The 16603-nt window shown below is 51.4% G+C and overlaps 1 protein-coding gene across 1 annotated transcript in view; it reads right to left on the reverse strand.

Annotated features, from left to right (window-relative positions):
* The window catches only part of LOC140410719 (glutathione S-transferase theta-1-like), a 108745-nt gene that overhangs the window by 75951 nt on the left and 16191 nt on the right, over window positions 1-16603 (reverse strand). The window contains exons 2-3 of the mRNA XM_072499175.1: window positions 13186-13193; window positions 10078-10165 (exon numbers count right to left, since the gene is read on the reverse strand). Coding sequence (XP_072355276.1) covers window positions 10078-10165; window positions 13186-13193 — 96 coding nt within the window. The remainder of the gene's footprint in view (window positions 1-10077; window positions 10166-13185; window positions 13194-16603) is intronic.

Raw genomic sequence — 16603 nt, forward strand, 5'->3', positions numbered from 1 at the left:
GCGTGTCCTCCCACAAGTCCGAAAGACGTGCTGTTAGGTGAATTGGACATTCTGAATTCTCCCTCTGTGTACCCGAACAGGCGCTGGAATGTGGCGACTAGGGGCTTTTCACAGTAGCTTCACTGCAGTGTTCATGTAAGCCTACTTGTGACAATAAAGATTATTAAAAATGTTTAAAGTTCCCGATGCCATGGTATACTTTGGCTTTTAAAAATCATGAAACTGGCGAAGTGGCTGCTGAGAGAGGGCGAACGGAAGGTGTCCAACATTGCCATAGTTTGCTGACAGTTTTGCCGCTGCCGGGAGGCTTCTGCCAGGACCGGGGGAGGGGGGGGGGGGTGTGAAGTAGTGGGGGGTGGCCAGGAGGTGGGCTGTGGGGTCGGGGTGGACAGGCACAGAGCACCATTGTCGCAGCCGGCAAGGCAGCCATGCAGCTGCGCACACCGTTAACAGCCCACTTTGAACCTGGTGCCAAGGGTCGTATTAGGTGTCCCCCCCAGGGCACCCCCCTGGGTGTCTTCTGGCCCCAGATGACCCATGAGCTGCTTGGGCGCACTCCAGCACAACCAGTGCCATCTTTGTGGCTGGTCTAAGTGTGTGTGAGGTGGAGAATTGTTTGTAAGCAGCTATAGCTTGTCAGCTATAGTGTCAAATTCAGAGTGTCAATGACGGACCCGGCGGATCCGGCACCATTTCTCATTGGAATAGAGTGTATTCCACGCGGCACCGGTGCTAGCCCCTTAATAGTAGCTGAATCAGTGCAGGTGCAGCGCCAAGTTTTCTGCCATGAAAGTCCAAGGATTCTCCACTGGCATCTACAGTCTCAGAAACGGAGAATCCAGCCCACAGTTCTTGGGGTAAGATTTTAAACTGTAGCCCTATTTGCCTCTCGGATGGCTGCAATGGCACTATTTCAAAGAAAGGCTGTGGCACTGGGAACCCAGATCAGTAAGTCCCACACCCTAATTTCAACAGATCCTATTTTCACTGGTAGGTGAAGATGACAGGATGTGACTCACACGTGTGGGAAAATGGACGCCGCGGGGAGATTGGAATTTCGTGCCGAGTTCTAGCTAACCCCATTTTCACTGGACGGAGGACCTTACGATTGTTTTAGAGTAGATATAAAACTCAAAAAAGGCAGATAAGGCCAGTGGTTAAGCCCCAGAGAATAAGGTGGGCCTTTAAGTGAGCCCACCTCAACACATGAGCAGCCCCTGTGGCAGTCTCTGAACTGCGTCTGGGGGCAACAGGCCCGACTCCAGCATGAACCCCCTGGAATGAAGATGCCGCAATTCGATGCATGTTTTCCTGAGGCGACTGGTGAGCCAGAACATTTCCTGACTGTGCAGGTGCCTTGGGAATGAAAATCCAGGCCAAGGTCTCCATTGCAAATTACCATTATTGCTGGAAATGCTGGCGGATCTTCGAGCTGTGAGTAGTTACTGTCTTTGCTGGCTAATAGTTTGATTCCTCTCTGGAAACATGCTCAGCATAAAGGAACCCTCAGCAATCTGACATGTTTCCTAACCTTTTGCTCTGCTGCCTGAAAGGCCCAGTTCTGAGGGACTCCTGGTCTAAGCTGTCTCGGCACTGCCTGCAAATGGATGCGCACTCCCATGTTAATATGTAGCAGCTCACTGTGAGTGACAGCAGCCCAGCTCAGAGGCTGCTTCCCACACTCAGACCTCAGCTCCACTGCCCTCACACCATCCCTATCCATTCAGCTTCAACAGAGGAGGTGATTGAATACTCCCCACTTGCCTGGATGAGTGCAGCTCCAACACTCAAGAAACTCAACATCATCCAGGACAAAGCAGCCCGCTTGATTGGCACCCCTTCCACAGATATTCACTTTCTCCGCCACCAAGGCACAGTAGCAGCCGTGTGAACCATCTACAAGGTGCACTGCAGGAACTCACCAACACTCCTTCGGCAGCACCTTCTAAACCCACAACAGTTACCGTCTAGAAGGACATGGCAGCAGATACATGGGAACTGGAGGTTCCTCTCCAAGTCACTGACCATCTTGACTTCGAAATATATCGCCATTCCTTCACTGTCACTGATAACTACTGCGCCACCGTGCTGCCCTAACTAAAAACAACCACATTTCAGAGAGAAGTGGATGCATTGGTTGTAATCTTTCAGAATTTCCCAGATTCTGCAAAGGTCCCAGCGGATGTGAATGAAACCTCTGATTCTCCGACCCCCCCCGCCGGGTTGGAGAATCGCTGGGGAGCGGCGTGAATCCCGACCCTGCTGGCCGAAAATTCGGCGGGGGCGGGAATCGCGCCACGCCGGTTCGGCGGGCCCCCCCCCCCAGCGATTCTCCGGCCCGCAATGGGCCGAAGTCCAACTGCTGTCATGCCTGTCCCGCCGGCGTGAATCAAACCACCTCCCTTCCCGGCGGGACTGGCGGCGCGGGCGGGCTCCGGGGTCCTGAGGGGGGTGCGGGCGATCTGGCCCCGGGGGGGTGCCCCCACGGTGGCCTCGCCCGCGATCGGGGCCACTGATCCGCGGGTGGGCCTGTGCCGTGGGGGCACTCTTTTCCTTCTGCCTCAGCCATTGCCTCCGCGATGGCCGATGTGGAAGTGACCCCCCCCCTCTGCGCATGCGCGGGGATGGCGTCAGCAGCCGCCGACGCTCCCGCGCATGTGTGGCCTTCCGCCGACCGGCGAGGTCCCTTTGGCCCCGGCTGGTGTGGCGCCAAAGGCCTTTCCCGCCAGCCGGCGGAGCGCCAACCACTCCGGCGCGGGCCTAGCCCCTCAAGGGGAGGGCTTGGCCCCTAAAGGTGCGGAGAAATCCGCACCTTTGAGGCGGCCCGACGCCGGAGTGGTTCCCGCCACTCCATCCCACCGGGAACCCCCGCCCCGCCGGGTAGGGGAGAATCCCGGTCGACATTTCAAAAAAGAAGGAAGGCAGAAATCAGGAAACTATAGGCCAATTAGTCTAACATCCATCATTGGGAAAATGAGGGAATCATTGAGGAGGTGGTTATGGGACATTTAGAAAATCATAATACAAACAGAGTCAACATGGTTTAGTGAAAGATAAATCATGTTTGACAAATTTATTAGCGTTCTTTGAAGATACAATAAGCAGGATGAATAACGAGGAACCAGTAGATGTAGTGTATTTGAATTTGAGAAGGTGCCATAGCAAAGGCTACTGCCCAATAAAGAGCTCATGATGCTGGACGTGATATATTCCCATGGATAGAGGATTGGCTAACTAACAGGAAACATAAAGCTGGGATAAATGGGCCATTTTCAGGTTAGCAAACTGTAACTAGTGGCGTGCCGCAGGAAGCAGGGGCTGTATTCTCCGCACCCCGACGCCGAAATTGAGGCCGGCACTGGGGCAGACAACCCATTTTCGCGCACGGATTCGGGACCGGTTCCCCGATTCTGCGGGCCCCGAAAAGCGGCGTACTCAGAGAGTACGCCATTGCGCCTAGCAACTACCTGGGGTCATTGCTGGAGGCCCGCTCCGCCATTCTTCACCCCCGACCGGCTGAAGTCCTAACGGCGTGGATCTAATGTGGTCCTGCCGGTCGGGATACCAGCGTGGTGGCTGCAGACTCAATTTTTCTGGCACGAAAGTCCAGTTTTGACGCCGATGTGGGGACATAGTCCCCAAAACAGCGAATCCAGCCCCAGTTGTAGCCATCTAAGATGGCCACCTGCAAAGGACCATGGGAATTATGGCCAACCCAGGACTCAGACAGATACACAGCCTATGTGTATCTAAAACACAGGTAATCAAGCCTGATCGAAACCCCCGCTCGTTTGCATTTTAATGGCCTATTTTCCCAGGACAATAGAACTCCAATCAAGCAACCGGTACAGCCACAGACTGATTGGCACCACTCCCCTTACTCAGAAAGCCCAACTGCCAAGGTCAATGACCGCTAAGGGCCCGCCCAGCTACCAAGGCACCCGCCCCTTTATTGGCCGAAATCGAAGACAGTGATCAGAGCCCGGTCGAACTATTGGATCCAAGGTTAAGGACCACCCCAAAGAGCTCAAAATCCCAGAGGGATAAAAGAGGACACAGCCATGTGTTCTGTCTCTTTTGGATCCGGCCTGTGCCAAACCAATCGTAGCAGGAACAGCCAGCTAAGTTCAAGACCAACGATCGCTACCTGACGGATGAGCCCAGCAGAGACAGAGCCACTTTCTTCGAACCAGCCAAGTGAAATCCAGATTAAGGCCTTATCCATTTGCACAGTGCCGGTTGCCCTGAAGTTAAGTATAGGTTATTGTAGCTGATAGGTGTAGTTTAACTCGTAGCAGATATTGTGTTTGCATGTTGAGATAACTCTTTTGTATGTAAATAAACCATCTTTTGAACTAACTAACTGGTTGTGTGGTCATTTGATCAATATAATGGAAGGCTTGGGGTTCACTAAGATAAATAGAAATACCCACAGTATTGGCGACGCTGTTGGAGCCGAAACAGAGCAACACAGTGCTGGGGTCTGAACTATTTACGATTCATATTAATGACTTGGATGAAGAGACCGACTATATTGCTGTCAAATTTGCTGATAATACAAAGATGGATAGCAAAGCAAGTTGTGAGGACGATACAGAGAGTCCCCAAAGGGGGTACAGATAGGTTAATTGACTGGGAAAATATTTGACAGATGGAGTATAATGTGGGAAAATGTAAGGTTGTCCACTTTGGCTGGAAGAATAGGAAAGCAGAATATTATCTAAATGGAGAGACTGGAGAATGCAGCAGTACACAGGAATCTGGGTGTCCTTGTACACGCATCCGAAAAGTTAGCATGCAGGTGCATAAAGTAATTGGGAAGGCAAATTAAATGTTGACCTTTATTGCCAGGGGAATGGAGTACAAAAGTAGGGAAGTCCTTCTGCAACTTTACAGATCATTGGTGAGATCAAACCTAGAGTACTATGTACAGCTTGGTTCTCCCGACTTAAGGAGGGGTATATTTGCATTGAAGCAGTTCAGAGAAGGTTGATTCCTGGGATGATGGGATTGTCTTATGAGGAACGTTTGAGCAGGTTGGGCCTATACTCATTGGAGTTTAGAGGAATGAGAGGCAATTTTATTCAAACATATACAATTCTGAGGGGGCTTGACAGGGTAGATACTAAGAAAATGTTTCCCCTAGTGGGGGAGTCAAGAATGATGGGGCACTGTTTCAATATTAAGGGACTTCCGTTCAAGACTGAGATGAGGAGGAATTTATTCTCTCAGACGGTCATTAGTATTTGGAACTTTCTTCCCTAGGGAGCAGTGGAGGCTGTGGATCATTGAATATATTCAAGGCTGAGTTTGACAGGTTTTTGAACGACAAGGGAGTGGAGGGTTATGGGTGGGATGTCAGGAAAGTGGATCTTATCGAATGGCAGAGCCAGCTGAAAGGCTGCCTCCTCCTGTTCCTGCTGCTATATCCTTATGTTTGTATGGTCTTCACTCCCTCACATGCTCTGCTATAATAACCTTTATTAATTGACAAAAGAAATCTTTCACCTTTCTCAACACCAAAACCCCGCACCTTGTGTGGTGTTGGGTGCTCTGGTGCACAGATGAGCCAACACAGTTGTATGTGGTACAACTCTATTTTATTTTAACTCTTATAATACAGTTCGTTCTGGATACTCTGCACGTGCTGTCTCCCTGAATGTTTCGTGTAGCAGGTCTGTCCTGGTCCTCCTCTCCAGCTAATACTGACCACCGGGTGTCGTATTTGTGCTTTTATATCTTTCTGTCATTGGTTGTGGTGTTGTGTGCTCTGATTTGTCTGTTGGTGTGTCTATCATGATGTGTGTGTTTGAATATCATGACATCCCCCCTTTTTACAAAGATATGTGCCTACGTGGTTATAAATATAATCGTGTCGTGAGTGCATCTAAGAGTGTGTGCGTGTGTTGTGTACAGCGTGTGTATATGACGTAACTATTTACATGGGGCGATGTCGGGTGCGTCACACTAACAAGGTTGTACCATAACAAAACATGGATGCGAGAAAAAAAAAAAAAACTTGAACAGTGGTCCGGTCAGACGATATCTGGAACAATAAACAACAACAGGTTATAATACAGAAGTGTTTGACTTTTTGAACGTATGAACAGCGTTATAAGTCCAGTCTAATGGGTGACCGCCTCAAGAATAGGCTGGTCCTCAAGCCGGTTCAGCTGTGGAGATTTGGGGTCACACTGGTTCACCTTGGACTGTTGGAGGTGATGCTGTTGCCGAAGTCTCTACTTTTCCATTTGTTGTACTTCGTGCAGTGCTTGGTTTTTCATTCGTGCAAATATAACATTCAACATCTTTGTTAGTGTTGCCTTGGCTGTGGTTTGGTTCTGGTGGCGATGGAAGGGGCATGATCCGTGGCATCGCCACAAAGTCATCCTTGGGAACCAGTGGAGGATCCGGCGTGTGCGTACGGTTCAGTTGCGAGCGTGGAAGGCGGCGCAAAGCTCGCTGATTGCGCCTACACACCAATCCATCCGCCCTGCATGCCAGGAACAAGGTGGAGTCTTTTTTCTTTTTATGTTTGTGGTGGACGGCATCTTGTAGCCGATGGGTCGTTGCCATCGAAGTAGCACCATCACTAATATCATGCAAGGCGATGACTGTGCCAGATGTGGAAGTTGGCCGAGACCGTGCACGCTGGTTCCGGCCACCTGCTGTGCCGGAAGGGCGACTCCGCAGAGAAACGTCGAAGCATGTCGCCTTGGAGAGAGAATTGTTGCTCGCATCAACGTCTGGCGATGGCGCGAATTGGTGTGTCCGTCTTGGACCGCCGGTGCTGGTTGCCACTGCCGACACAGTGGGACTGCCACGCGATCCATTCCCTGTCGCCGTGGCATCCGCCGTCACCCTGAGCGTGCCATCACCGAGGCCGCGACACCGCCCGTCCGGAGCAAGGTCTGGCGTGCGCGAATCAGAGTCGGCGCTTGGCTGCTCCCCATCTGGAGTCCGGTCTGCCTTCCGTCGATGCTCCCCGTCCGGAGTCCCAACAGGTTCACTGGAGGCAGCCGAGATTCCCTGAAGCTGCACTTCTGGAGTCGGAACATGCAGGAATGCACCAACCAGTGGAGAGGCTCGAGCCATCGAGGGTGGAAGCGGTGCGCCGCCACCGCAGTCGTCAGTGGTCCCACCGTGATCGTCGAGTGCCTCGGTACGCACTAGGCGAGGTCTGTCACCTTGCACCTTTTGCATGGGAAGTGGGATGCTGTCGTCACTCGTCTCACATCCCGTGGATAGATCCTCATTAGCAGCTTGCTGTTCACTAGGGTTGGGTAAATTGTCAGAGTTTTCATCTGGTGGTGCACACCATGTCGGTGGACTGTCATTGTCTTGCCATTGTCCTTCATTTGGGCTTTTCTTCTTTGGAATTTTAAATCTTCCCCCAGACATTGCAGAACCTTGTTTATTACCCCCAAATTCTCCCATATGTATGGTCTCGAATATAGGATCCAATGTTTCTATCGACATTGTACTATTTTCCAAAGAACATTCCGTTTCACTTTTCTTCTCAGGTACCTCATATGTATCTTTGTCTAATGTACATGCCTTCATGGTCTCTGGGTCTGATTTTGCTGGGACTGGCATGGTCACAGTCTCTCTTTTACTGTTCTCAATTGCCCACATTATACTCCCCATACATAACTGCTTAATCACTGGGGTTAGTGTGGTACAATGGATAATCGGGTCGACCTTATCTGCATCTTCACCATTAGTGGAAAGCACACTTGGTTCACTTGAAACTGCTGCGGGTTTTAAATTTGTTATCTGGCTACTCGATGTCGGTGTCCTCAGGATTCTTGCTCCAATGTTCTGCTCATTTATCAGTGGAGTGTGTATAGGTTCAATGCAATTAATGTTCCCTTCAAGGTTTGAAGAGTCATTACTGACTAACTGCTGGTCTCCAAAGTTGGGACTTTGCGGCGTTGTGTTGAAGGGAGACATTTGTCCCTGCTGTAGATATGATTCAGGTTGTGTTATTTCCATTACCTGAGGATCAATGTCTTGTCCATTTTATCGATCCGTACTAAAACACTGGCAATTCTCAGTCTGCTCCTTGCAAGTTAAACATTCAATTAATTTCTTTAGCAAATCCTCAGCATCCTTCTGTGGCCGTGCAGCATTATTAATCTCTGTTCGGCTATAATGATCCTGAAGGTCAGCGCATAAACCTTTTTTCTTCGGGCTTGGAAGAGGCGATTCCTTTGGCTTGTCTTCAGTTGGGCTTGAACAGTCTTCAGCGCTGTGCCCTTCATTGTAGCATGAGAGACCGTCATGGTCATGCTGCTGTGTAGTGGAGCATGGTAGGCTGTTATAGCCTTCTTGCTGTTCACGTGAGCATGACAGACTTGCATCGTCTGCCACTGGTTGGTCAGGAGAGGTTGCTAGACCCTCATGGTCTTGTTCCTGCAAGGACCGCACATTGGAGTCTTGCGTTGCTTCTATCGTGGAGGCTGTCCACGAGCTTTCTGTGGAGGCTTGTGACACTGGAGTCACTTCTTGTTCATGCAAGGACTGCGCTCTGGAGTCTTGCATGTCTTCTTTCATAGAGTCGGGAACGTTGAGCGGGACGTGGACCACGCTCTGTGTGGCAGCAGGGCGCTCTCCGTGTGCTTGCACCGCTCCCTGTCTGTTAATGTCAGGCTGCAGCATCATCCGGTACTGATAAGTTGGGTCGTCATATCTGCTGGATTGAAGATCCTCAAATCCGAAAAATGAATCTGCATCTGCGTCGGATTCAATGTGGGGGCAGCCAATGTGCAACACGAAAGGTTCGTCCGAGTCATAGTCGTATAGGACCACGGAGCTATCATTGGACTCGCGAGGTCCGGAAACACTGTAAAGATCGTCATCAAAGTATTCGAGGTCGGAATCATCGGCTTGTGCGTAGGTAACTGCTTGTCGGAGGGTTCTTCGGAGGTCAAATACATCTCCTGGGTCAATTTGTGGCAATGTGCTGTCATTCCAGGTGAGGGAAGGTTGTTTTACAGCTTTAACAGATTTTTGTTTTTTTGATTTGGGACGTTTCCCTTTTAAATTGGATTTGGGACGTTTCCCCTTTAAATTGGTGCGGTCTGGGGCCTCTGACATCCTGACGCTCGGTATGTAGCACGTAGGAAGCGACTGCGCATGCTCAGATCGCTGTTCCTTTACCGATGGCCGTTTTCTTGACTGCGCATGCGCAGCATCTCGCGCATGCGCAACCGAAACTTCCGGTTCTGCGCACTGCTCGCGCAACTGTGCTAGCGTGATACCTTTAGCAAGATGGCCGCCGACCTCGACCCAGCCTTCTCTCAGGCCCGGGATTTCGGCCTCTGGGAATTCGGGCTCCGGGATCCCAGCCACGAGGTGAGTACTGCCGCTTTTCTTACCTTTACTTGCCGATTGGATTGCGTTTTCTTCACAGTACTTGGAGAATTTGTCCAGGACTGCCTGGTAATCGTACCTTTGCTGCCTCCTGAAGAACTTGAACCTTGTGAATATTTCTCTTGCCCTTGCACCGGCGATGGTGAGGAGAAATTCAATTTTGTCGCTATCATCCAGGTCTTGGAGTTCAGCTGCCACCAGGAACAATTCGAACACTTGCCGGAATCGCCGCCAGTTTTCGCGGAGATCGCCGTGGCACTGGAGCGGCTGCGGAACTGGGAGCTCTATCATTTTGCCTGGGCACTGCTGGTTGTCTGTGTACACTGAGGTATGCCGGCAGGTATCGATCCACTCCTGTACCATGTGGTGTTGGGTGCTCTGGTGCACAGATGAGCCAACACAGTTGTATGTGGTACAACTCTATTTTATTTTAACTCTTATAATACAGTTCGTTCTGGATACTCTGCACGTGCTGTCTCCCTGAGTGTGTCGTGTAGCAGGTCTGTCCTGGTCCTCCTCTCCAGCTAATACTGACCACCGGGTGTCGTGTTTGTGCTTTTATATCTTTCTGTCATTGGTTGTGGTGTTGTGTGTTCTGATTTGTCTGTTGGTGTGTCTATCATGATGTGTGTGTTTGAATATCATGACACCTTGGTCTGCACATAATCCGTTTAGAGTTTGGGATTCGAAGCATGTACTCACCTCTCGCCCAGTGTGAAGTCTCCATCCTTCATCGCGGGCACCACTCTCAGGGCATTAACTTTTCCAAATTCCTCACTGAACTGCTGACCTGGGAACAACACAAGATCATCGGAGATAGGGGCAGGAAACCATTCGGCTTTTCAAACCTGCTCTGGCATTTAATAAAATCATGGCTGATCATCTACATCTACTTCATCTTGCTGCACCATCAAACCATGCCCCTTCATTTCCTCAGCTCCCACAAGCTTATTGACCTCCATCTCAAATAGACTCAATGACTGAATAATCCCAGACTTTGGCGTCAAAAATTCCAAAGTCAATCCTTTGCGTAAAGTAATGTCTCCTCACCTCAGTCTTTTATCCTGGCACTGTGACTCTTTCTTCTAGACATCCCAGCCAAGGGAATGATCTTCCCAGCATCTATCCTGTCTACTGTTTTTAACAATTTTATATGTATCTGTGAGGTCGTCTCTCATTCTTCTAAATTCTCGGGAATGTAAATCTAGTCTATTCCATATCTCCTCATGGGACAATTCTCTTCACCCCAGCATTCAGTCTAGTGAACTTCCGTTGAACTCACAATCAGGACATTGTGTCCTTCCTTAGCTAAAGAGACCAAAATGATACACAATATTCCAGGTGTGGTCTCATCAAGACCTTAAATCATTGTAGTTAAAGATTCCTCACCCTTATACTCTAATTCCCATGCAAAACAGGCTAACGTCCTATTTTATTTCCTATTTGCTTACTGAATGTTAACTTTCGATGATTCATGTAGAAGGATGCTCCGGCCCTCTCAGTGCAAACATTTCCTGGTTTCTTACCATTTAAAAATGATCCCACTCTTCTATTTTTCCTTCCAAAGTGAATAGCTTCCTGACATTACATTCTACCGACCACAGCCCTGTCTACTCAGCTATCTCTTTGCAGACCCTCCAGCCAATCTTTCCACCCATCTTTGCACCATTTGTAAACTTATAGATACAATTCACTCAGCCAAGTGAATTGCTGAGGCCCAAGAATTGAAATTCCAAATATATCACATTTACTGGTTCCCGTCATCTCCCCTGCTAGCTAAGACCTCAAAAAACATGGAGATTTTCATAGATACATAGAAGATAGGAGCAGGAGGAGGCCTTTTGGCCCTTCGAGCCTGCTGCGCCATTCATTACGATCATGGCTGATCATCCAACTCAATAGCCTCATCCTGCTTTCTCCCCATAGCCTTTAATCCCATTCTCCCCAAGTGCTATATCCAGCCGCCTCTTGAATATATTCAAAGTTTTAGCATCAACTACTTCCTGTGGCAATGAATTCCACAGACTCATTACTCTTTGTATGAAGAAATATCTCCTTATCTCTGTCCAAAATGGTTTACCCTGAATCCTCAGACTGTGAGCAGACCGTGGGCAGCACGGTAGCACAGTGGGTAGCACTGTGGCTTCACAGCGCCAGGGTCCCAGGTTCGATTCCCAGCTGGGTCACTGTCTGCGGAGTCTGCACGTTCCCCCTGCGTCTGCGTGGATTTCCTCCAGGTGCTCCGGTTTCCTCCCACAGTCCAAAGACGTGCAGGTTAGATGGATTGGACATGCTAAATTGCCCTTAGAGTCCAAAAAGGTTAGGAGAGGTTACTGGGTTACGGGGATAGGATGCAAGTAAGGACTTAAGTGGGTCGGTGCAGACTTGCTGGGCCAAATGGCCTCCTTCTGCACTGTATGTTCTATGTGACCGCTGGTTCTGGACACACCCATCCTTGGTAGCATCTACCCTGTCGAGTCCTGTTAGAATTTTATACGTCTCTATGAGATCCCCCCTCATTCTTCTGAACTCCAGCAAGAACAATCCCAACCTAGTCAATCTCTCCTCATATAAGTCAGCCATCCCCGGAATCAGTCTGGTAAACCTTCGCTGCACTCCCTCGAAAGCAAGAACATCCTTCCTCAGAGGAGACCAAAACAGCACACAATACTCCAGGTGTGGCCTCACCAAGGCCCTGTATAATTGCAGCAACACATCCCTGCTTCTCTACTCGAAACCTCTCGCAATGAAGGTCGCTCCCCCTCTGTGTCATACCTCCTCTCTCTCTCCCTCATCTGCCGTGGCGCCGGTTTCACTAGTTTTAAAAGCACAAGTGGAAATCGGCCCATCGAATGAGGAGAATCGCGGAGAATACTGGGCCTGGTCCGCTAATGGTGTTTACTGTACGTGCATTCCGGAACACATTGACGCCGCTGTCGAGGTGACGGAGAATTGCGATTTAGCGTCAAATCGGCACCCGCTGCAATTTTGGCGTCAGAACCTATTCTCCGCCCAATCGCGTTTCACGATTTCAGTGCCAGCCAAATCTCTTCAGCACCACAGGTGGTGATACAATGGCAGGCAGTGGAACATCAGGCAGATCTTCGAGAGTCTCCCAGCACACTACAGCAACCGTTGGAGTCCATCCACATTCCGTTTGATATTGTGGCTCCAACATGTGAGCATCACTAGGCCACTGTGGGAAGGCTGGCAACCAGCATGGAGACCCTGGTCCAGCAGATCCAGCTGGATATGCGTTCGGCCATGCACTCCATAGCCACACACTCTGGTGGGTACCATCAGGATGTAGACGACATGGGGTTGAGGCACAGTGACATCCTTTCAGGTGGCCCATCTCCTGTAGGAGTCAGGTCCGGACCTTCTGGCACCTAAGGGAGGGTGCGCATTAGCTGGACACGCAGGGGCCTCCACTCAGGACACTCGAAGGATGTGCTGCTGCCCAGAGTCCCCTCTGCCTGTCCCTGCACCAATTCCAACAGTGCAAGCCACCAAGGGTGACTCTGCCCTGAGCAGGAGACCCTTATTTTAAAAAAAAAAAATTTAGAGTACCCAAATCATTTTTTCCAATTAAGGGGGAATTTAGCGTGGCCAATCCACCTACCCTGCACATCTTTTGGGTTGTGGGGCGAAACCCACGCAAACACGAGGAGAATGTGCAAACTCCACACAGCCAGTAACCCAGAGCCGGGATCGAACCTAGGACCTCGGCAGCATGAGGCAGCAATGCTACCATAGCAGGAGACCCTTGTGAGGCCAGGGCCTTCCAGGGCTTGGCCCACCAGAGGGGACCTGTGCCTCTGACTTGCCTAGAGCCCGCAATGTGTAGTAGGAGATGCCCACCTGTTATTTTCCAGCCTTGCCCCACTAATACTGGATCCTGGCCAGGGTGAGCGTGAGCATCAACTGGAGGCGGGAGCAGAGATCCACTCAATGGAGGTGATTCACAACACTCAGGGCCTATTGTCTAAAAATAAGTGGGTGGCAGTGTAGGGCAAGGCTGCGATTCCCCAGAGATCTGGGACAGGAATCTCCGATTTTGATGCCGGCGTGGGAACTGTGGTGTTTTGCGACAGAAAAAACGGTGCGGTGGGGAAGCGGGTGTCGTTCGAGGCAATGAATATTGTAGTGGATAATGGAGGTCGATATGTGATGGTGAGCGGTAGGTTGCAGGGGGTGCGGGTGGTACTGGTGAATGTATATGCCCCGAACTGGGATGATGCCGGATTTCTGAAGCGCATGCTGGGTCGGATTCCGGACCTGGAGGTGGGAAGCTTGATAATGGGGTGGGGGACTTCAACACGGTGCTGGACCCAGCACTGGACCGCTCTAGGTCCAGGACGGGTAAGAGGCCGGCTGCGGCCAAGGTGCTCAGGGGTTTATGGACCAGATGGGAGGAGTGGATCCATGGAGGTTTGCCAGGCCCCAGGCCAGGGAATTTTCATTCTTTTCCCACGTCCATAGAGCCTACTCCCGGATAGATTTTTTTGTTCTGGGCAGGGCGCTAATCCCGAAAGTGGAGGGAACGGCGTATTCGGCCATAGCCATCTCAGACCACGCCCCGCACTGGGTGGAGCTGGAGTTAGGAGAGGAGAGGGACCAGCGCCCGCTGTGGCGTCTTGATGTGGGATTACTGGCAGATGAGGAGGTGTGCGGGCGGGGGTGCATTGAAAGATATTTGGAGGCCAATGACAACGGGGAGGTGCAGGTGGGGGTAGTCTGGGAGGGGTTGAAGGCGGTGGTCAGGGGAGAGCTAATCTCCATTAGGGCCCACAGGGAGAAGAGAGAGGGTAGGGAGAGGGAGAGGTTGGTGGGGGAGATCTGAAGGGTGGACAGGAGATATGCAGAGGCCCCCGAGGAGGGACTACTCAGGAAGCGGCGGAACCTCCAGACGGCATTCGACCTGTTGACCACAGGGAAAGCAGAGGCACAGTGGAGGAAAGCGCAGGGGGCGACGTATGAGTATGGGGAGAAGGTGAGTCGGATGCTGGCACACCAGCTTCGTAAGAGGCTGCGAGGGAGATAGGTGGAATTAAGGATAGCGAGGGGAATACGGTGCAGAGTGCGGTGAGAATAAATGAGGTATTTAGGGACTTCTATGAGGAGCTGTACAGATCTGAGCCCCCAGTGGGGGAAGAGGGGATGCAACGATTTTTGGATCAGCTGAGGTTCCCGAGGGTGGAGGTGGCTGGTTTAGGGGTGCCAATTGGGCTGGAGGAGCTGGTTAAAGGATTGGGGAGCATGCAGGCGGGTAAGGTCCCTGGGCCAGATGGGTTCCCGGTCGAGTTTTACAGGAAATACGTGGACCTGCTAGGCCCGTTGTTCATGAGGACTTTGAATAAGGCAAGGGAGGAGGGGACCCTGCCCCCAACAATGTCCGGGGTGCTGATCTCTCTGATCCTGAAGCGGGACAAGGACCCACTGCAATGTGGGTCGTATAGACCGATCTCGCTCCTCAATGTGGATGCTAAGTTGCTGGCAAAAGTGCTGGCTACGAGAATTGAGGACTGTGTCCCGGGGGTGATTCATGAGGACCAGACAGGATTTGTAAAGGGCAGGCAGCTAAACACTAATGTGCGGAGGCACCTCAATGTGATCATGATGCCCTCGGTGGAGGGAGAAGCGGAGGTAGTGGCAGCTATGGACGCGGAGAAGGCCTTCGACCGGGTGGAGTGGGAGTATCTTTGGGAAGTGCTGCGGAGGCTTGGGTTCGGGGAGGGGTTCATCAGCTGGGTCAGGTTGCTAAAGAGAGCCCCGGTGGCGAGTGTGGCTACGAATCGGCGGAGGTCGGAGTATTTTCGGCTGTATCGAGGGACGAGGCAGGGGTGCCCCCTGTTGTTTGTATTAGCAATTGAGCCTTTGGCCATGGCATTAAGGGAGTCCAGGAAATGGAGGGGGGTGGTCCGAGGGGGAGAGGAGCATCGGGTGTCGCTGTATGCGGACGACCTGTTGCTGTCTGTGGCAGATCCAGTGGAGGGGATGGCGGAGGTCATGCGGATCCTAAGGGAGTTTGGAGACTTCTCAGGCTATAAGCTCAATGTCGGGAAAAGTGAGCTCTTTGTGGTGCATCCAGGGGACCAGGGAAAGGGGATAGACGACCTACCGTTGAAGAGGGCGGAAAGGAGCTTTCGGTACTTAGGGATCCAAGCGGTTGGGAGTTGGGGGGCCCCGCACAAGCTCAATTTGACGCGATTGGTGGAGCAGATGGGAGGAGGATTTCAAAAGGTGGGATGTGCTGCTACTCTCGCTAGCGGGCAGGGTGCAGTCGGTTAAAATGATGGTCCTCCCGAGGTTTCTCTTTGTGTTCCAGTGCCTTCCCATTATGATTCCCAAGGCCTTTTTCAAACGGGTAGGTAGGAGCATCATGGGTTTTGTGCGGGCAAATAAGACCCCGAGGGTAAAGAGGGTGTTTCTGGAGCGTAGCAGGGACAGGGGGAGGGCTGGCGCTGCCAGATTTGTGCGGCTATTATTGGGCTGCCAATGTGGCGATGATCCGTAAGTGGGTAATGAAGAAGAGGGGGTGGCGTGGAAGAGTTTGGAGATGGCGTCCTGTGTGGGCACGAGCCTGAGGACGCTGGTGACGGTACATGCAAGTGAGGGCATTTGTGAGGTGGCAGGTGAGGGAATTCCCGCTGCTCCCGGCACAGGGTATTCAGGACAGGGTGATTTCGGGTGTATGGGTTGGAGAAGGCAAGGTTTCGGCGGTCTACCAGGAGTTGAAAGAAGAGGAGGAGGCCTCGGTAGAGGAGTTAAAGGGCAAATGGGAGGAGGAACTTGGGGAGGAGATAGATGAGGGTCTGTGGGCTGATGCCCTGAGTGGGGTTAATTCTTCCTCCTCTTGCGCCAGACTCAGCCTAATACAATTCAAGGTTACTCACAGAGCGCATATGACAGGGGCGAGGTTGAGTAGGTTCTTTGGGGTGGAGGACAGATGTGGGAGGTGCTCGGGAAGCCCAGTGAATCACGTCCACATGTTCTGGTCGTGCCCAGCACTGGATGGGCTTTGGAGGGGTTTCGCGAGGACTATGTCCAAGGTGGTGAAAGTCCAGGTCAAGCCGAGTTGGGGGTTGGCACTATTTGGGGTAACGGATGAGCCGGGACTGCAGGAGGCGAAAGAGGCCGGTATCCTGGCCTTTGCGTCCCTGGTAGCCCGGTGGAGGATCTTGCTATTATGGAAGGACGCGAAGCCCCCCAGTGTGGAAGCCTGGAT

Source organism: Scyliorhinus torazame, chromosome 1 (assembly GCF_047496885.1).
Source record: "Scyliorhinus torazame isolate Kashiwa2021f chromosome 1, sScyTor2.1, whole genome shotgun sequence".
NCBI lineage: Eukaryota > Metazoa > Chordata > Chondrichthyes > Carcharhiniformes > Scyliorhinidae > Scyliorhinus > Scyliorhinus torazame.